Source organism: Perognathus longimembris, chromosome 7, assembly GCF_023159225.1.
Source record: "Perognathus longimembris pacificus isolate PPM17 chromosome 7, ASM2315922v1, whole genome shotgun sequence".
Classification (NCBI taxonomy): Eukaryota; Metazoa; Chordata; class Mammalia; order Rodentia; family Heteromyidae; genus Perognathus; species Perognathus longimembris.
In genome coordinates, this window is record NC_063167.1 from 42,719,621 (window position 1) to 42,741,975 (window position 22,355).

The window sequence follows — 22,355 nt, forward strand, 5'->3', positions numbered from 1 at the left end:
TGAGCCACAGCTCCACTTCAGGCTTTTTGATAGTTGATTGGAGATGAAAATCTCATGAACTTTCCTGCTGCACAGGCTTGGAACTGCGATCCCCAGATCTCAACCTCCTGAGTAGTTAGGATTACAGACGTGAGCCACTAGCTCCCAGTTCTCTACATTTCTTGTTAGGTGGTTTGAAATATGATCTGCCAGATTTTGTCATTGAGGAAGGAGGTGTGACCTCGATTTGTAAGAACCTTTGGGGAATGTGATCTAGGCAATATCATTTTTAAACTTTTTTATTGTTATTGTAAAGGTGATGTACAGAGGGGTTACAGCTGCAAAAGTCAGGTGATGAGTACATTTCTTTTCAGACAGCATCACCCCTTCTCTTGCTCTGTTTCCCTCAGTTTTTTTCCTCTGGTTCCCACCCATATGTTATATAGTTCATTTTCAACGTAGTGTCTAGTGAGTACCACTGCTGCATTTGGCTATATCTTTAAACTTTAAAATACAAAATATTTTCAGCAATCTTGACTCACAGAGGTGTGGTAAGAATGAGAGATTTTTATCAACAATAGAAGACAGATGTAAGCCATCCTTTTGAAACTACGGCCATTTGGAGAATATTCAGAAAATATGAGTGAACCCTGAGCATAGGCACTGACTTTCTCCCTAATATTGATTTCATTTCCCAAGGACACATCCAAAACACTAAACAAATTGTATAAATAAAGCTATTTTGAATGAACCAGAGAAATTACAGTTCAGGGGACTTCTGTGCCAAATTCTTTCATAAAAAGTTAATCCTTAGATTTCTTTTGGGAGGAACTATGAGGGTTGTTGTTGTTTTTTAATTTGTTTTGTGGGTTGTTGTTTTTTGCCAGCCCTGGGATTTATACTCAGGGCCTGGGCACTGTCCCTAAGCTTCTTTTGCTCAAGGCTAACACTCTACCACTTGAGCCATAGCACCCCTTCCAGCTTTTTCTATTTATGTGGTACCGAGGAATTGAACTCAGAGCTTCCTGAATGCAAGGCAAGCACTCTACCACTAAGCCTCATTCCCAGCACAGAAAAAGGTTTTTTGTTTGTTTCATTGTTTAGGGTTTTTTTAATTGTATTTTTTTTTTGGACTATCTTTTTTGGTACTGAGGATCAAACCCAGGATGTTGCACTTGCTAGGCAAGCGCTTTGCCTCTGAGCTGCATCCCAACCCTTTGTTTTGTTTGTTTGTTTGTTTGTTTTGCCAGTCCTGGGGCTTGAACTCAGGGCCCTGACACTGTCCTGAGCTTCTCTTGTTCAAGGCTAGCACTCTACCACTTGAGCCACAGTGCCACCTCTGGCTTTTTCTATTTATGTGGTACTGAGGAATCGAACCCAGGGCTTCATGCATGCTAGACAAGCACTCTACCAGTACACCACATTCCCAGCTCCTATGAGTCTTTTATGTTGCTTCACGGAAGGCAGAACTCCCATGGGCAACAGAAGGGTTAGATTGCCTTGACTGGCCCTAGCGGATAAGTTGTGGATTTTCTTTTTGCCTTTGTTGGTGGTATGATTTTGCTCTGTGGGAATTGCTGAGATATTCCAGAATAAGATGTGAATGCACTGCTCCGGAGTCTTTGCTATTACATTGGGGGACGGGGTGGGGGGGCGGAAGCTGCAGGCTGCTGGCCTCTGGGCTTTCACCCGGTTGTATCCATCTTTAAGAGCATCTTGAGCTTCATAATATATAGTTCTGCCATTTGGGGTCATAAATCCCACTGTCCTTGGAAGGATAAGCACCACTTAAAAATGAGAGATGGGATACAACACAGCTTTTATTTCCTAACCTCACGAACCTCATCAAAAGCCATAAGTCAGAGTCACGAGAACATATATCAGCCTGTCATTTTAGGGAGGCAGAAAAGCAGGGAATGGAAAGTGCTTCCACTGATAAAGTGATCGTCCCCCATTTTTCAGTTGTCCTGTCTTTTCCTCCCTTGCACATCTGGATGTGGAACCTATGTGACCCCCTGGGTCACACTCTCCCATCAGGAGAGTTGCCTAGGAATCATGGTCCAGCCAGCAGGGAGTTTGCAGAGATGAGGGTTTGTGAGAGGAAGGTGTAGGAAACACTGAGCCTCGGAATGAGAAGGTCCCAGTACATGGAATCACATTATGTGACAAGACTTACCTCACCTCTGGGAAAGTTTGGCTCCAATACTCCCAGGCTGGGGTTCTGTAGCCTCTTTGTTAGGAGGCCAACAGAGACCTTGGCCATCTGCACAGGCATTAAGTGTTTGGGACCTGCTCTTGACCCCACAAGCAGTCCTCTCTGCAAGAAATCGTCGTTTCTCTCCAGTCAGACAGATGGTTTCTAACATCACAGACGGAGACGTGATGCATGCGACCATTGTGGTTATGTTTGTAGCCAGTCATCTGCCTTTTAAAGTACAGAGATAATGAGGTGAGCCCCTCTGGGTTTACAGGCACACCTGCACCCATCCTCAGGGGCAGCACTTCGCCTCTGCTGCTCTGTCTACAGTGCTCTTCCTACGTGTGCCAGTGGGGAACACAAGCCTTCTCTCGTGGATGGCATATGTTTGCTCAGGTCCCCCTGGGGCTCAGCACTTAGCTGCGGGTGGAGGAAATAAAATGGAGTGGCATAGCCCTGTCCTCCAAGAGTGCACGCCTGTGTTCATTAGCTCTGCCTCCTGTCATGTTTGTTGTCCGATATTGGGAGTCAAGCAGGAAAAAAACCTGATGCGGACTATCAAGTCTCTGGAAGGTAGAGAACGGCGAATGTGGAATGAGCACTTTCTAGATTTAATTAAAATAGGCTATTTGTTACACATTTCATATAAGCCAGAAGCTAGGTAAAGTACATTGTAGAGCAGAGATAGTATATTAACACAGATTTTTAAGAGGTTTTTTTTTTAATTGCTACTATTAAGTAGTTGCACAAAGTGGTCATGGTTCCATAAATCAGGTTATGAGTTTCATGTTTCAGGTCAGTGTTACCCCCTCCTTTGTTCTTTCTCATTTTTCCCCTCCCATCCCTACCCTCAAGTGACATCGTTCATTTTTTTTCTATAATGTACATAGAATATAATGGCTTCATCTTCTCACCCTTTCTCCCTCCATTCCTGTGACCCCCTTTCTTTGCCCACCCCCCCAACATGTTTTCAATTCCTGGTGTTCATTTCAATAAACACTGCTTTAGTTTTGGAGAGGAGTTACACCTTTGGATTTCTCCTCTAAGTATACTCTTCTTTAGTTAGCTTATTTGTGTGTAAATTCATTGAGCCTTATATATGTTATACATAGTTGTATGTTAGATCTAGCTTCCATGTATGAGAGGGGGGAAAAATGTTTCTTCCATCCATCTTTTCCTCTGTCATTCCTCTTCTTCTCCCTCAAGCTTATTGGGGTGTTCATTTGTGTACATTATCACAGCTCAGAGGAAACCACCTCACCCAGAGCGCTGACCCTGTCTCAAGTGTGTGACCTGATCCTAAGCTCTCGTTGAACCCCTTAGTGTTCAGTGTTCCCCTCTCAGAAATGTATGCTTCCTGATTGGAAGTCCAGTGATGAGACAATCCTGATTTGATCACCAGTCCTCTGAAGATAGAAAATTAAGTCTCTAGACTTATAAAGGTGATATTCTTATCCGCCTGGGGGATCCTATGTAAGGAAGTGTTAGAGGTAAATTGTTTGTCCTGGAGTAATAGCAGGCTTGAATGAGGGCAGGGTCTCCACAATGCTCTGTGCATCTTCCTTTCTCTGCATTCCATTGCCAGTTGGCCCAGGCTATAGCTGGGAGGCAGCAGAATAGAGCGTGGCACTGAGTCTTTAGCATATAAATTTCAGGTTTTATCTGTGGGCTGTTGACTTGTGATTTAACCTTTTCAAGTTCAATCTGCCACCTTGGGACAACAGTGCCCCTTACAAAAATCTACCCCTTCAGGTTATGCAACTTGACTAAGATCCTAACACTAAAGAACTCTGGCGAATGCCTGTCAGTTATTAAAGTAGGTCTTTAGCTCTTTTCCCCTGCACACTAAAACAGGACTTTGTTCTTAGAGAATTAGGTTTTGCTTTTGAGAATGGGACTTTTAAAGTATGACGTAGGCATTGTTCTTGATGCCATAATATGTATCCTCGCATGTGATCCTCACCACATCCTTGGACAGATGGAGTCCTGATTTTTGCATTTGCAGAGGAGAAAATGGAGATGCAGATAAGGCAGGAAGCTTCTGCAGAGACTATACCTGCAGTAGATTCTAGTTGGGTTTAGACTTTCTTTTTCTATCATTATAATGTCATCTACAAAAGAGAATGATCCTCTCAACACCCTGTGCAATTTTGTGCCTGTTCTGGTGCTTGAACTCAGGGCCTGGGTGTCATCCCTGAGCTTTTTTGCTCAAGGCTAGCACTCTAACCCTTGAAGCACAGCTCCACTGCCATGCTCTGTTTTCTTTTGTGCCTTCCGGGCCTCCGTACTACATCTTGTACCTGCCTAAGGTATCTGTTTTTTGGTGTTTTTTTTGGCCAGTCCTGGGGCTTGGACTCAGGGCCTGAGCACTGTCCCTGGCTTCTTCTTGCTCAAGGCTAGCACTCTGCCACTTGAGCCACAGTGCCACTTCTGGCCATTTTCTGTATATGTGGTGCTGGGAAATCGAACCCAGGACCTCATGTATACGAGGCAAGCACTCTTGCCACTAGGCCATATCCCCAGCCCCTGCCTAAGGTATCTGTGTGAGGCCTCTGTGCCACCCTGAATTCCAACACGCTGGCCTCATTCGGTTCCTCCATAGAGCCTGGGTCACCTGGTACGTGGCCCTGCTGGTATAGGCCAGTCAGGAGAACCTCCCATCCGTTTTCACTGTCACTACAGTGCTATACTTACTCATTGCTGGCAAGACCGTGTGGCTGACAAGAACAGTGTCAAGGCTGCGCGCTGGTGGCTCATGCCTGTAATCCTAGCTACTCAGCAGGCTGTGATCTGAGGATAAAGGTCATGGCCAGCTTGGGCAAAAAAAAAAAAAAAAAAAAGTCTGTGAGAATCATATCCACAGTTAACCACCAAAAAGCCAGAAGTGGAGTTGTGGTACCATTAGTAGAGTGCGAGCCTTGAGCAAAACAGCTCAGAGATAGTACTGGGGATTCAGTTCTTTTTCTTTTTTTTTTTTTTGGCCAGTCCTGGGCCTTGGACTCAGGGCCCGAGCACCGTCCCTGGCTTCTTTTTTGCTCAAGGCTAGCACTCTGCCACTTGAGCCACAGTGCCGCTTCTGGCCGTTTTCTGTATATGTGGTGCTGGGGAATCGAACCTAGGGCCTCGTGTATCTGAGGCAGGCACTCTTGCCACTAGGCTATATCCCCAGCCCGGGATTCAGTTCTTGATGGTGCAGGGGAGGCTGCTGGTACTGAAGCTTGAACTCAGAGCCTGAGCACTGTTCCTCAGCTTTTTCACTCAAGGTTGAGGCTCCAGGATGGAAGTGGACCTGTGGCTCAAGGCTCTATCACTTGAGGGACAGATCTACTTCCAACTTCATGCTGGTAAACTGGAGATAAGAATCTTGCAGGGGCTGGGGATTTAGCTCAGCAGAAGAGTGCCTGCCTGGTGAGTGCAAGGCCCTGAGTTTGGTCCTCAGCTCTGGAAAAAAAAAAAATCTATAAAAGACCAAAAAAGAATCTTTTTTTTTTTTTTGGCCAGTCCTGGGCCTTGGACTCAGGGCCTGAGCACTGTCCCTGGCTTCTTTCCGCTCAAGGCTAGCACTCTGCCACTTGAGCCACAGCGCCGCTTCTGGCCGTTTTCTGTATATGTGGTGCTGGGGAATCGAACCTAGGGCCTCGTGTATCCGAGGCAGGCACTCTTGCCACTAGGCTATATCCCCAGCCCCCAAAAAAGAATCTTGCAGACTTTTCTGCTCCAGCTATCTTTGAACTGGACTCCTCAGCTGTCAGCCTCCTGAGTATCTGGGATTACAGGCATGAGCCACTGGCACCCATCTTTTAATTCATGTTTATTACACAAATCCTGTAGTGATATGCCAATTTGATTCATCTTGATTTAGAGCAGACAAATTAGTAAGACATACCAAGGTAAAAGAACTTCAAGCCCAAGAAGACTTGAACAGTAAATAAAGATTGGTACTTTAAGGGCCAAGCTCATCCATTTAGAAGTTGAAGTGAAGAGTACCTCTCCAGTAAGAGACTTCATTTGCCCCCTCATCATGGTGAATGCTGTCATTTACTTATTACATTTAAAAGTAGGATGCAGCTGGACATTGGCATCTTTCACTTGTAATCCTAGCTACTCAGGAGTCTAAGATCTGAGACTCAGGATTTGAAGCCAGACCAGGCAGAGAAGTCTATGAGACTCTCTATCTCCAATAATCACCAGAAAACTATAAGTGAAGCTGTGGTTCAAAGTGGTAGAGCACTAGCCTGGAGCAAATAAAAGCTCAAGGACAGCACCAGTCCCTAAGTTCAAGCCCCACAGTCTACAAAGTGATTGGGAAGATTTAAACCACAAGGTATTTTTAGAGTAAGCAGAATTGAAAAGCTATTTTACATTTGATGAAGTGTTTTATTTTGCCATTCCCCTGCATTTGAACTTTGTGCAATCTGTTTCATGAGGATTGTGGTTGTCTTTGGCCTATAATCCTTTGCAGCCAAGCTCCTTTTATCGTTATGACTTAGGTCATATATTTTTATACAAAACATCTTATTACCTTAGTTTTATTTTAAAATCAAAGCAGAGTATAGGAAAAGAATATGAATCACACTGAAAGAATGTTGATGAATAATACCTCTAAATTTCCAGATTTGGCCATTTCTGATCCTAAAGAGTATAACTGTAAGCAAAAATATTATGCAAGCTGACTAAAATTTAAATAAATAAGGACCAGATGGAACTATGGAGACTTATAAGATATAGTGCAAATATTATCCCATTTCCTTAAATAAATGTATATTTCAATATGAAAAATTACATTCATACCGATGAATATCAAGTTTTCGTTAAATCACACTTAGCAAGGGAATTCCATGTTAAGTAAATATAAAATAGTTTCATGTTTAAGCTTAAGAAAAAGCTTTTCACAGTCTTAAAATGCACAATATCTTTATGTATTGTCAACGATTCCTATATTAGCAATTTCATTGCTAAGATTTTCATTTCACATATTAGTTACCTGGTAAGTAGTGAGAGTTTGCAATTCCTGAATTTCAGTGTTAGAATTACTTATATATTCAACAGCATGCACACACATACAAGGCATACACATTGAGGTGGGTTTTTTTTGGTCTAGTACAATTGAGCAGTTAGTCTGTTTACATCAAAAGAGCCAACACGCCTGTTGCTAACTTAATGACTTTATGTTATCTGTCATTCAGATAAGCATGTTTCAGAATCCCAAAATAATAGTACTTAACATTGTGGCCCATTTTCTTCCTCTTTCAGGTGTTTGGGTATATTTTAGGATCTATATATATATTCTCATTTTTCCTATTGTAGCAGTGTTTTATACAGACTGAAGTCCATTCTGAGTTTCTCAGAAAATCTGTGTAGTGAACAAAGTGAAGTATCCTGGATTCTTTTTTTTTTAATTTTTATTTTCAAACTGATGTACAGAGAGGTTACAGTTTCATACGTTAGGCATTGGATACATTTCTTGTACTGTGTATCCTGGATTCTTAAGACTTAAGATTTCAACTATAATAAGTAAGCCCTCACTCTTGCTGGCTGTGTTGTATAGCTATTATTGCCTCTTAGGTTTCTGAGCAGAAAGCATTATCTGTTCAGTCTATAAAGCTGTCAAGCAAAGAGTAACATCAGTTTGACAAAGCCTGTGTTTCTTCTAAAGTAATCATCTTTTATTCTGATTCATGGGAAAGTAGTAGACTTAATATACACTTAACTATGAGGCTTGTTCAAATTATCTTAGAATAAAGGAATATGGATTTACTGACTCCATTTTTACCTCTGGTCCTGTATGTATACTCTTATGAGATGTTAAAATGAAGCATATTCTTAATTTTGTACATCTCATCAATCAGTGAGTTGATATCAAATACTCAGCATCAAACTAGAGAAAAGTTCTTTGTGTAACAGTGAAAAGGATGAGCAACTCTACAATTCGTCTTTTTTTTTCTTTTTGGCCAGTCCTGGGGCTTGAACTCAAGGTCCGTGGCGCTCTCCCTGGGCTTCTTTTTGCTCAAGGCTAGCACTGCACCACTTGAACCACAGCACCGCTTCCAGCTTTTATGGTAATTTATTGGAGATAAGAGTCTCACAGACATTCCAGCCTTGTCTGGCTTCAACCTGTGATTCTGAGATCTCAGCCTTCTGAGCAACTAGGAATACAGGTGTGAAGCCACTGGCACCGGGATTTTTCCAAATCATACCTTTTTTTTTTTTTTAATTGTGGTGTTTGGGATTAGACACTGGCCCCCGGACCCTGCACATGCTAGGCAGATACTTTACTAATACCAACTAATACCAACTCAGTCCCTGAATATCACCTTTCTAAGTGGTTTTAAAAGTATCAAATCACAGGAAGAATGCATTGTTAAGTTTCCCATTGTTGGGTAACTCAACCTCGAGGCGCTTGGTGGCAAGGACATCCATGTGTACTGCCATCTCCATCATAGTCACTGTCTCACTGCCTTTCGGCATTTACCAGCTTTCATATTGGGCCTGGCTCTGTTGTCATGACACAGCACCAGGGGAATGAAGCAACAGGAAGGATGGCCTTGTCTCAGTATTCAGGGTCATTGTTTTCTGTCCAGCTGGGGCCAAGACTGAAGCAATGAAGGCCACACATCGCCTCTAGGGTTGCTGCAGAGGGTGGTGGGGATCCACCATGCCTTGCTCTCAGCATTTCCAACCACAATCCATTATATAATTTTGATTTATGTGCATTTCTGTTTAAGGATACCTCATGACTATATTGCTGGTCTGTTAACATTGAACTCGCAGCCAGTGTCATGTAATTCATGCCTGAACAAAGCCTCCCAGACATACATATTTTCTCTTTAAGACACACCACAGCCTATTACACTTAGATGGCATTTTGGTCCAGTGCTTAGGGACCATTGTAAGCAGTAAGATCACAAATAAAACAGACAAAGATGCAAAAAATAAAAGCCAAAAAACCAAGACAACCAAACAAGACACTAAGTAGATCACAAAAAGACTGCTTGTTTGCCATATGAGAACTGAAATGAGAAGAGTGCAATCTCAATCAAAAAGGGAGGATCACAGGATTTAAATGTTTCCACACTGAGCATGTCCAAGAATAACAATGAAGGCACGGGGAGCATTTATTTGGGGTCACCAAAAAATAATAGGAAGTAGGCAAGTTTATAAACATGGTATCCATGAACAGTAAAAGTTATACTTAATGAAAAGAAAAAAAGAAGCCTGCGTTCAGATGTTAGCTCTGCTCTTTATCGGAGCTTTATGGTTGATACTCTCACTAAGCTCTTTAGATCCTCTAAGCTGATATTTCTACTACCATAAAATGAAACTAATCCTACCTTTTAGAGTTGAGAATGATTTTTGTGGGGTTTTTTTTTGTTGTTGTTGTTTTTGTTTGTTTGTTTTGTTTTTGGCTTGTGATGCTGAGATTCAAACCTGGGGCTCCTGCATGCTAGGAAATTGCTGTAGCACTGAGCTATACCTCCAGTCTCTTAGAGTTTAAGGATGAGTTGTTTTAAGATTTTCTCCCCACATCTTATTACACATATTAATTGAACAGTATGAGGGGCTTCATTGTGATATTTTCATACATGCATGTAATATGCTTTGATCATGCTTACCCCTCTATTATTCTTTCTTATTCTTCTTCCTCACTTGAATGTGGTTTTATTTATTTAATTTTTTATGCCAGTATTGAGGCTTAAACTCAGGGCCTGGGTGCTATCCCTTAGCTTTTTCACTCAAAGCTAGCACTCTACCACTTGAGTCACAGCTTCACTTCAGGCTTTTCAGTGGCTAATTGGAGATTAAAGTCTCACAAACTTCCCTGCCCAGACTGGCTTTGAAATCAATCCTCAGATGTCAGCCTCCTGAGTATCTAGCATTAATAGGTATGAGCTACTGGTGCCTGGCCCAATTTTATTCGGGGGTTAGCATATATTTGTAATATGAGGGAGTTTTGCTGTGCTAGTTCCATACATGAGTACAGATTCCCAAATATATATATATATATGATGGGCATGGTGACTCGGTTCTGTAATCCTATTTACATGAGAGATAGAGATAGAAGGCTTGAGGTTCAAAGCAATTTCAGGCAAAGAAAAGTTCATGAGACTCCATCTCAACCAATGAAGCACCGTAGTGTGTGCTTATCATCCCAGCAGCACAGGAAAGCATAAGTAGGAGGAAAGCAGTCCTGTTTGGCTCCAACAGTAAGACTGTCTTTTAACAAACAGCCAGCAGAGAGGTTAGAAAAGACAGGGGAAGAACTCTAGATGGAAAGATATTGATCAAAATACATTATGCTCATAAATTAACGTTAAATTGAAATTCCTACATACAACCACTTTTAGGTGGTTTTAAGATAACTTTTTAAATGCAGAAGGAACAACAAACAGCATTAAAATGGGCTGCAAAAGTGGCACAGGCAGAAGAGTACCTGCCTAGCAAGTGTGAGGCCCTGAGTTCAAACCCCAGTACTGCCAACATACACACACACACACACACACACACACACACACACGTCTGTAGATCTATATGCATCATGCAAAGTGTCAGTCATAAAGTAGGTATTGAAAAACTTCTAATGAGGTCCTAACATAGATATTTAAGTTTTAAGGAATATACTAGTAAATAAAAGGAAGACTGTATATATGCCATAGTGGTCAAAATTCATAGGGAGGGAGGGAGGGAGGGAGGGAGGGAGGGAGGGAGGGAGGGAGTCTGGAGACATAGCTCAGTGGCAGAGTACTTGCCTAGCATGTGTGAGACTTTAGATTCCCTAGCACTGAAAAAATAATATAAAAATAATTGTAATAATATTGCTCACAGAAGACTTGGGATGGCAAAAGAAGGGTGGGAATCATATTCTTTTTATTTATATACAGTTTGAATTTCCAGCCTTCTTTGCTCAAAATGAGATAACATTTAGTGATTTAACCAACATTTTTTTCTTCAGCTCTATAACTACTATGGTAGATACCATAAATCAGTAACTTCACCTGCAGTCTGTTTTCCAGTGAAAGGTGGATAGTTTGAGTTTTACCATTCTGGATGCTATTATAGCCCCTTTGTTGCCTTCCAGCTGAGCAAGCAGCCCATGTGCAAAAAGGGACATTTCGTCTGCTACGAGCAATGACAGCCATAGAGGAAAACTATGAAATGGTGTTTGAAAATAGAATCACTCGCCCCTCAAAGGCATAGATCGGAACCACGTTTTCTTATAGGAGAAATAAAAGTCCCCATTTTATATACCACATGTTTAATATTCTTTCAGTCTTTGTGGGTCCTTATTATTAAGGAGAATTTTTCCTCCTAAAAACAGAATAATAAGACCTAACACTTTTTTTTAAGATCATTGATCAATGAAATGGGTTTTGCATCTTAAATGGGAAATTTAATGGGAAATTTTTCTGTAGTTAAAATGTCCCTTAGGATTTTGTTTTTTTGTGGGCAGTGTGGGAGGGATCTTTTATGGGAATAGCAGAGATTTATGCCAGGGTGACTCAAATTAAGTAAAACATTCTTGAAAGCAGTAAAATTAAACCCCTAGCCCTGTCATTTTCATCGCTATTTTGACCTACAATGCTTATTAAAACAATCCATTGCATACATACAAACATTAACTATAAAATGTCATTCTTCTCAAATAGCTCACCCACAAAAGGGAGTTTATTAAAATCCTTCCTCTCACCAAAGGCCTGCAATGGATTTTTCTAACACATGGTTTCTCTGAGTGTTACAAGCCTATTGTGACAATAAATCCCCCTTTGCTGAACAATTGGTGTGTTTATGAGCTACTTTATCTACTTGTTGGCAGCTCAAACTGTAAAGAAAATGTTGATTGATGGCTGAAGTGTCTGATGACTTTGCCTCTGTCTAACAGTACACTATTATTATATGTTATTTTTTTCCAGCAATTCACAGTCTAAATCCCTTGGAGGAATTTGGGGTTTTTTATGGGGCTCAGTGATAATTAAATCTCTCATTCTTGACTCCTTAAAATTGCTCTCTGAGCTAAAGTACATTCTCTGGGAATTCAGATGGATTTAACATCCATTTGTGATGAGTCGTCTTGGCTAATACTTTAACCATCAGAAAGTTTACCACATCCAGTAGTTGTGTTGGAGTAAGATTAAGACATATTAACCCTGCCTGCCTCACCTGTCTGGGGCATTTGGATTGCATTTTATCTAATGATGTGTGTGTATGTGCATGCACATGGGTACGAAAGCTTGAATTTAGAGCCTTAAGCTCTCATTTGGATTTTTTTCACCCAAGGCTGGCACACTACCACTTGAGCCACAGATCCACCAATGGCTTTTTTCTGGTTAATTGAAGATAAGGAGGCTCATGGATTTTTCTACCCAACCTGGCTTCAGTGTATATGTTGTGTGTGTATGTGTGTGTGTGTGTATGTGTGCGTGTGTACATGTGCATATGTACACACACGTGCACTCTGGTACTGGGGCTTGAACAAAGGGCCTGGACATTGTCCCTTAGTTTTTCTGCTCAAGACTAGCACTCTATCACACAAGCCACAGCTCCACTTCTGGCTTCTTGGTAGTTAATTGGAGATAAGAGTCTCATAGACTTTCTTTCCCAGGCTAGCTTCAAACCTCGATCCTCAGATCCCGGCCTCCTAAGTAGGATGATAGGTGTGCGTCACCAGCACCTGGCCCCAAACAGTTTCCTAATAAGCATTTAGTGAGCCAGTATCTGCTCTAGGCTTAGCATCAGGATCCAAAGATGAGTTGGACACAGCCCCAATCCTTCAAGGATGGGAGGCAGTACAGGACATGGATTTGTGAACAAACACTGGGGATGCTCTGATAAGTCTTGCAGGTTGTAAGTGATGACAGGCAGAGTCGGAGGAGATTTCACAGAGGAGCTAGCACCTGGTGACACTGAATTTCATCAAACAAAGAAGGTAGTAGCTAAAAGAGGCTATAACCCACAGTTTTCATGCTTTTCAACTTCATGCTTTTCAACTATAGAGGTGGAGAATATCTCTGCAAATATCTATGAGACACATGGCTAGGAATGTCGCTGCAATGGTGTAGCACTTGCCTGGCATGTGCAAGACCCTGGGTTCAATCCCCAGAACCTCAAAATAATCGTAATCATAAATAAATTTTCTAATGAGAAACTAGGGCCAAAGGCATGGCCAAAGTGATAAAGCTTCTGCCTCACAAGCATAAGGCCCTAGGATCAAACCCTGTGTTACAAATAATATTAACCCTCATTTTTTGTTAAAAATGATTTATTACACAAATAATAAAAAATTTAATAAATTTTTAAATGAGAGACTAGATCATGTTTATTTCTAGATAAGGAAATTGAGTGGCTGAAGGATAAGTGTCAAGCTAAGCACAAGTGGCTCACACCTGTAATCCTATCAGTCCATTGAGATCTGAGGATTGTGGTTCAAAGCCAGCCTAGGCAGGAAGGTCCACAGGGCCTTTATCTCTAATTAGTTAGCAAATTCCAGAAGTACAGCTGTAGCTCAGGTAGTAAAGTACTAGACTTGAGCAAAAAAGCTAAGTGACAAATCTCAATTCCTGAGTTCAAGCCTCAGTACTAGCGCATACATGTACATACACACACACACACACACACACATACACACACACACACACACACAGACTCAACTTTTCATTGTATACTACTTTAAATTTATACCATGTAACTGTGTTAACCCTCTTAGGAATAGAGACATTTGAACACCTTGCCCCTTCAACAGTGTAAACAGTGTAATATAATGGCCACCAGCCACTTGTTCCTGAGTGTCCATGAGTGTGTGTGTGTGTGTGTGTGTGTGTGTGTGTGTGTGTGTGTTTTGCTGGGGTCAAACCCAGGTTCTTAGGTATGTTGGGCAAGTCCTCTACCACTGAGCCATATCCTCATCCCCTAATGTTACCACTGACCATGGAATAAAGGAGTTTGCTTCTGTTGGGGTATTTCAGATGTAGGCTATTGAGAGAGAAGCTTGTAAACAGAAGACTCTTTCCATATCTCTGGAATCCGGCCTGGCCTTTGCCTTTAGAGAAAACCCAAGGTTTGAGAGAGACGGGCAACCACAACTGCAGGTTTGCTTTAGTAGCCCAGGGGCATTGAAATTTAGGAGGATATCTAAGAAAGAAATGAGAATCGTGATTTAAATTCATAAAGGTCAATATTATTTCATCAAATCACAGTTTTTCCATAGGCATAAAGAAGTGAAATTTTGTGAAATACATATCTAAAATATCCCAACCAAATATCTTTTTTTACTATTCTTTCCTCCTCCTCCTCCTCCTCCTCCTCCTCCTCCTCCTCCTCCTCCTCCTCCTCCTCCTCCTCCTCCTCCTCCTCCTCTCCTCCTCCTCCTCTTCCTCCTCCTCCTCCTCCTCCTCCTTTCTCCTCCTCCCTTCTCCTCCTCTTCCTCCTTCTTCTTCTTCTTTTACTACTTTTCCTACCCTGTGAAAAACAAGATAAAAATCCTTTTATGTGGGGTAGACTGAAAAATGAAGAGACAGGAGTTACATTTATGACAGGAACGATCTTGGGTAGACTCCATCAATAGTGTCTAAAAGGAAATTCTGAGTGGTTGTATGTTCCTGTTAAATTATGTGTTTGTAGGATAGACTGAAAAGTGAAGAGATGAAGCTACCATGTACATAGGGATAATCTTGGGTGGAATCCAGTCAGCTCTGTGTAAAAGAAAATTGTTTGTATGCTATGCACATGTACTGTTATTTCAAATAAAAGATGGAAATATTTCTTCAAAAAAAAAAAATCCTTGTGAGTGGTAGAGAGCCATCCCTGAGAAGGGAAGAAAGCCAATTAAGAGCTCAAGGTCCTAAGTGCAAACCCCAATACTGACATTAAATAAATAACTGATCTTTTTTTTCCCTAATTCCACCATTCAACCACACATATTTCTAATATGAACTCTTGAACTCTGACATTTGTCACTTAAAGTTAATGCAAGTTTCCAGAACACTAGGGTTTGCAGTTAAAAAAAAAAAGATGGCCTTCTAGGGACAGGTTTTCTCATGCTTTCACAGAGTCAGAGAAATTGTGGCCATAGTCAGGCAAAAAGAAAGAAATACCATTGGCGGGGGCAGGGGGGGCAGCTGGGCGCACATGCCCCAGTCTTGGGTCTTGAAGTCAGTGCCTGGACACTGTCTCTTAGTTGTTTTTTCTGCTCAAGGCTGACCCTCTACCACTTCGACAACACCTCGACTTCCAGCTTTTCTATTGGATAATTGGAAATCATTATTTCCAATAGTGGCTTTCCTTTTTCTATTGTCCTCTAGTCTCGGCCTCCTGAGTAGCAAAGATTACAGGTGTGAGCCATCAGTGTGCTCCAGGGATATTTTTTCATACTGAAAGGTTGAGGCACCGGCCTGGTCAGCTCACACCTGTAATCCTAGCTACTCAGGAGGCTGAGATCTGAGGATTGTGATTCAAAGCCAGCCCTGGCAGGACAGTCTATGAGACTCTTATCTCCAATTAACCACCAGAAAACCAGAAGTGGCACTGTGGCTCACTATCCTTGAGTGCTAGCCTTGAGCTATAGAGCTCAGGAACAGTGCCCAGGCACAGAGTTCAAGCCCTATGACTGATAGAAAACAACAACAACAAAAAAAGATAGAAGCACCCAACCCAGATGAGTAGCAGTGAATCTGGCATTTCTTTGAGACTATGAGCAATAACTTTCCTTTATGTATGGTACCTCGTAAGCACCAGAAAGAACTTAAGCAATTTGAGATTCAGACCACCTTATTGAATAAAAAACTCTAGATCTTCTCCTTCCTTTTAAATTTGAAATATCCCATTTGCTTTGGAGATTGAAATTTTTATACTGAACACTATGTTCAGTAATAATCACACATGGCCATGTTCAGTAAGTGGTCCTCCCCAACCCAGAGAAGAGAGGGTACTGGGATGCCATATTTTGCAGATAGCATCATTACCTCTGCTGTTTCCAGAGCCTGCCTTGGTTTCTCCCTGGTCCCAGTCACCCTTGATGAGACCATGTCAGTGTGTTGGAATGGCCTTGAGCCATAACTCAGCATGGTTCGCTCTTTCCTCTGAAGCAAATTTTCATAAGACAGATTTAAGGAAATGATCTTTTAAAAGAAAAAATCTGCTGGTATGGAATGTGAAATGCAATTGATCTGGAATCAAGAGGCCTTTCTGCCTGTCCAATTGCTGTAATAACGAATGTTTCCACACATGTTCTGATAAAAATCAAAGTTCCATAAAGGTATTTAGAAGCCAGGTGGGTTGTTTGGCTATGTACCTCTAATTTTGTTGCTTCTCTACTCCAGAATTTCTAAAGAATCTCTTCCTTTTTATAAAGAAAATATGTTTTAGAGTGGACTTTTTTTTTTTTGCCATTCCTGGGGCTTGAACTCAGGGCCTGAGCACTGTCCCTGGCTTCTTTTTTGCTCAAGGCAAGCACTCTACCACTTGAGCCACAGTGCCACTTCTGGCTTTTTCTGTATATGTGGTGCTGAGGAACCAAACCCAGGGCTTCATGCATGCTAGGCAAACACTCTACCACTAGGCCATATTCCCAGCCCTAGAGTGGACTTTTCTTTTGATCCTCTTGGTATTATTTTTGCAAGAAGTGTCTCACTTTTATCTTTACTTCATGTTATCTTCATGCTGAGGCTCTGGAGTAAGGTAAATTTTAATTTCAATTATCCTGGAGTTCATTAACTCTCAAGGTTAACAAAGCTGGCCTCCTATTGGCAAGACTTTTGTGTTCTGTGGCAACCTGGAGGCCCTTCCTCACAAAAGCCTGCAGGATCCCTGCCAGTCCTGCTCTTCCCACTGTGCCTGGGATACTGGCTTTGTGCCAGGCCAGGCTTCTTTATACCTGCCATCTGTCCCAGGGGCGTCAACCTAGACCCAATTGCCTGCAGGATCTTGTGACTTATGTTTGCCACAGGTGGGGAATGAAGGAGGCTAGACAGATCAGATCCCAGATCCTCCCTGTGGAAACAGATCTCCATCTCCACTCAAAAGCTCATCCTGCCACTGCAGCCCCCCAAGTCATCTAGTGGGGTCCATTTGACTTAACTGTCCTGTACCCTTCTGTTCCATTAAATACAGAATGAGCATGTGCCTTCTGGTAGCTTGTTGATAGACAGCACCTCAAGAACCCCCAGGGCAAGGCATTGCTAAGTTTGAAGGCGGGAAAAATAATGTGAATAGACTCACTTGAATATCTTCTGTTAGTCTAGTAGTTAGTCTAGTCTTCTGTTATCTAGTAATGTGAACAGACTCACTTGAATATCTTCTGTTAGTCTCACCAAAATGTGTAATGATTTTGTTGTATAAATGCCGATTGTCTGGAGAGATCCTTAGTAAACTGAATGGCAGGTGTCTAAGGACAGCGACTGGAAAAGCAGGGTGAACCACAGCTTCTCTGTGTGGTCTATGGCTCTCTGTGGTTGCTTCGATCCTTTATATGGGGGCATATTGTTTTGATGATAAGTTCTAGAAGAGCTCATTTGAAGATGCGCATGTTTGTGTGTTGTTGTTCTTGCAGAGCTAGGACTGAGCTTGGAGCCTTGCCTATGCTAGGCAAGTGCACCTCCACTGAGCAAAATCCCCACCTCTACAGTACATGTTCTTAATTCACTAACCATAATGTGCTTTCTTCACCAGCGCTTACCTACCATAGATAATAGCTCCTAATTGTTCAATGGTAAATTCAGAGGAGTTAATCTTCCCAAGATTATATGATGGTAGGATTTGAACCCACAGCTGTCTTACACTTTGGGTCTGTATGCTATTTTTGTCTTTCAGAGCCCATTCATTCAACTAGTTATTTCTTTCATTGCCCAAGTGATAAGGTCTGTCAACTCACTTCATTGGGCAGCACATCTATGCCAGTCCTTGGGTGCCAGTATGCCAAAATTATGTTTGAAAATATAGCATAAAATGTCAATAGCAATGACACGTGACTCACCTCAGGTTCACATACAGCAGCACATCAAAGGTTAACAGTGAAACCCATTCAGGAGATTTAACATGAAATATTGGGTTAAACCAGTTGTGTGCTTATGTGTGTGTCTGTGTGTGTGTATTGGTATTGGGGCTTGAACTGAGGGCCTTGCACTCTTCTTGGGCTTTTTAACTCAAGGCTGGAGCCATATAGCTCCACCTCCAGCTTTTTGTTGGTTAACTGGAGACCAGCTTTGCACCCAGATCCTCAGATCTTAGCCTCCTAGGATGCCAGGATTACAACAAAGCCAGTTCTGAAGGAGTAAAATATTAAGCTTAGGAAAATTACCCCTTAATTGCTCCTCTAATATGTCACTGTACATCTCATTTATCTTTCTGTGAGCTGAAATAAACATTACCAAATACCAAAGTGTTGGTTTCTGCCCCATGGCTTTGTTGCTTGCTTTTGAAAGCACTTGTGGTCGTGGAGAATTCATAGGAATTTTTTTGTTTCTGTTTTTTACAGGATGCTATAGTTATCCATGAAGTCTATGAAGAAGGAGCCGCAGCCAGAGATGGAAGGCTTTGGGCTGGAGACCAGATATTAGAGGTTTGTCCTTTTAATTTTCTTTTATTTATCTAGTAACTAGTAATCTCGTAACTTTTATTTTATTTAGTAACTACAGTTGCTTTGCCAACCCTGGTCCATAAGGCTAATTCATATGTCTTCCACTTGGCTGCACCTGCACTGATTTCTCTCCTGTTTAACAAAGCTATACCATATTCGTGTGTGTGTGTGTGTGTGTGTGTGTGTGTGCGCGCGCGCACATTGAGCATCTCACTGATATATAATCAACCTTATCAATGAGAACTTTTCTTTTCACCAATACTAGAGCTTGAACTTAGGGCTTTACATTCTTGCTTAGCTTTTTCACTCAAGGCTAGTGCTCTACCACTTGAATCATACCTCCAGTCTCCAAGAGCTTTTTTCTGTCAGTCCAGGGGCTTGAACTCAGGGCCTGAGCTCTGTCCCTGAGCTTCGTTTGCTCAAGGTTAGCACTCTACCACTTGAGCCATGGCATTATTTCTGGCTTTTTTTGCTTATGTGGCACTGAGGAATCAAACCCAGGGCTTCATGCATGCTAGGCACGCACTCTACCACTACGCCACATTCCTAGTCCCAAGAGCTTTTTTTGGGGGGCCAGTCCTGGGGCTTGAACTCAGGGCCTGAGCACTGTCCCTGGCTTCTTCTTGCTCAAGGCTAGCACTCTGCCACTTGAGCCACAGCGCCACTTCTGGCCATTTTCTGTATATGTGGTGCTGGGGAATCGAACCTAGGGCCTCATGTATACGAGGCAAGCACTCTTGCCACTAGGCCATATCCCCAGCCCCCCAAGAGCTTTTTTAATTAAAAAAAAAAAAGTAAAATACTGCAATTGGATTTTTTTGCTTCTCCATTATACCTTACTTCTTCCTAAAAATGCATACATACATAGCCAGGCCTGCAATCCAACCACTCAGGATGCTAGGGCAGGGAGATTTCAAGTTAAAGGCCACTTTGGGATAAATAATAAGACCTTGCATTTGATATTTTATAAGACTTTACTGAATATTAAATATTTTGTAAATCCTAACAAACCTTTATATCAGAGGAAAGGCCACATCCTGCCACTAGCATTTTGATGGTTATGATGTTGGTGAATATAATTAGTGTATGCTGATTAAACCCTGAGATTTGCCCACTACTGGTGGCTTGCACCTGTAATCCTAGCTACCAAAAGAGATGCAAGTGGAGCGCTTTGGCTGTAGTGGTAGGGAGCTAGCCTTGAGGGAAAAATAAAAGCTCAGGACAATGCCTACACCCTGAGTTCAAGCCCCAGGACTATGACCAAAAAGTATTGAAATGTTTACCTGGACTTTCAGGTTGCAAAGATTCTCATTGAGCTAAGTTGTTATAAAGTGAGGAGGCAGGAATGGATGAGCAGGAAGCTAATCAGTGCTGGGCATCTGCTAGGAGAAACTAAAGAGCCTTTTCAATGGTATGAAATCTTTCAGCAACATTTATTTCTTTCATTGGATGAATTTAATGGAATCGTTTGATTTTATGGTGGGCATGTGCAGTTTTTTGCCTTTTCAGCTTTAATATAGCTTATTTTGGATGATGTCAGAAAATTTTATTCTTCCCCTTGGTTCATTTTGGCCTCCCATGATGAAAATGGAGCTATAATTAGGGGCAGCAAACAGAGCCAAGAAGGCATGAAAAGGAGAGGACAGGCTGCAAATTTGCAGGCCATGTCCTAGGGTTTCTGTGCAGGCTTTGTGTGTGCTTGGTCAGTGGACAGGGCGTGCTCCCAGCACACTCAGGTGCAAGAATGAGGGTAGAGAAATCAGCAAAGCCCCTTTGCATATGGAGGTGTGGTTTTCAGTGATCAGCAGTTTGGGGGAGTGTTTGGGTTTTGTTGTATCCTTTCTAGATTTTCTAATTAGTGTTATCATAATTGGCCTCTGAAGATCAATAGGTTAAATATTCTTAAGATAGTTTAAATGCAGCTGAGCACCAGTAGCTCATGTCTGTAATCCAGCTACTCAGTAGGCTGAGATCTGAGGATCATGGTTCAAAACCAAGCCAGGCTGAAAAGACCATTAAGACTACGTCTCCAATTAACCCACAAAAAAGCTAGACTGAATACATGGCTCAAGTGGCAGAGCACTAGCCAAGCAAAAAATAAGCTGAGTGATGAAAATGCAAGGCCCTAAGTTCAAGCCCCCAGCGCTCCCCTACCCCCCACCACCACACAATAGAAGAGATGCAAATATGCCTTGGTTCTATATAAATTGTTAAGTCCATAAGTTATTTTGAATAGTCACTTGAAATTAAATGGCTTCAATGTATAAAAGCACAGGTCAAAACCTAATAAATTTTACATTTGAAATATATGTGGCTTATTTTATGCCAATTATACTGCAGGGGAAAAAATAGTGGGGCTGGATGCCCATGGCTCAATCTAATAATTCTCGCTAGTTAGGAAACTGTGATCTGAGGATCACAGTTCGAGGCCAGCTGGGGCAGGAAAGTCCACAAAACTCCTATTCTAATTAATCGCCCAAAAGCCAGAAGTGGAGTTCAAGTGGTAGAGCATCAGTCTTGTACAAGAAAGCCAGGGGACAGCAGCCAAGTCCTGAGTTCACATACTAGTACCTGCACATACCTAGTGGAGGGCTAGCCCCCTCCACCCTGACTGCTGTCTTGTCAGTATATTCCTGTACAAGTGAACCCTGGGTAAAGGCTTGCATGGGAGGCTTCCCTGTTACATGCAAGGAGGATTAGAAAGGTCAGGTCAGCCATTTCCTGGTGTGCCACAGAGTGCCCTCTTCCAGCCTGAGTGGATGGTTTGTACTTCTCAAGGACGGCTAGTCCAGGCTCCTCTCTTATACAGGATGGAGCTGAGAGAACATGTCACGTACTTGCTTAAGAAACATCTTGCTGGTTCCTTGAGTCCTTGAGTCACATGTTCTTAGCTAAGGCGCTATGGTCACCACACTGGGATGTGCTCATCAGCCTGCAGTGGCACTGATGTCAGACTAAGCTCAGCAAATGATGGCTTGTCTGCCTTCTAAGAATCCTCTGCACTCTGCTAGCTCATCCTCCATGGTTTCATCATGCCTCATATTACGATGGGGGCAAGCCAGGACCTGTCCAGAGAGTCAGATAGTTGAGCATGTCAAGCGTTCGGACTATGGTGAATATAAACAATGTCTTCCTTCTTATTGTCCACCTTTCCACCTGATCTTACCACCTCCATCACCCTTACTGCCTTCTATGTGGTTGACAATGCCCAATTTTCTCCCATGGGATAAAATCACAGTGGTTTGCCCACTTCCCACAAGCCTATCGTGGGAGCCCTCCAGCCTTCCCTCTTGTTCTGGACCCAGTGTCGTGGAGACCGCACGCAGTGTTTCTGTGCAGAAGGGCTTGAGTGCTGCCCCTCCCCAGGTTCTAGCACACTACCATGCTCCTCAGTGATGCCCACCACAGCAGAGGAGCTACAGGAAACAGATCTGAGACTGCCTGCATCTGAGCTGACGCTTTCATACTGGAGTGTAGCAGAAATACTTTTCTAATACTGGAGTGTAATGACAGTGCTTTTAATTAAGGTTTTAGTTGGGGCCTCTCAGAAGGTATTTTGAGGCTTAGAAAGTTCTTCCTTCCATTGTGAAAACCTTTGTTTTCAATTGAGTAACA

General features: G+C 42.2%; 1 protein-coding gene across 5 annotated transcripts in view; it reads left to right on the forward strand.

Moving 5' to 3' along the window:
- Window positions 1-22,355, forward strand: part of Patj (PATJ crumbs cell polarity complex component) — a 304,043-nt gene that overhangs the window by 232,526 nt on the left and 49,162 nt on the right. For all 5 annotated transcript variants that reach the window (XM_048351444.1, XM_048351442.1, XM_048351445.1 and 2 more), the window contains one exon: window positions 18,639-18,722. In XM_048351444.1, coding sequence (XP_048207401.1) covers window positions 18,639-18,722 — 84 coding nt within the window. The remainder of the gene's footprint in view (window positions 1-18,638; window positions 18,723-22,355) is intronic.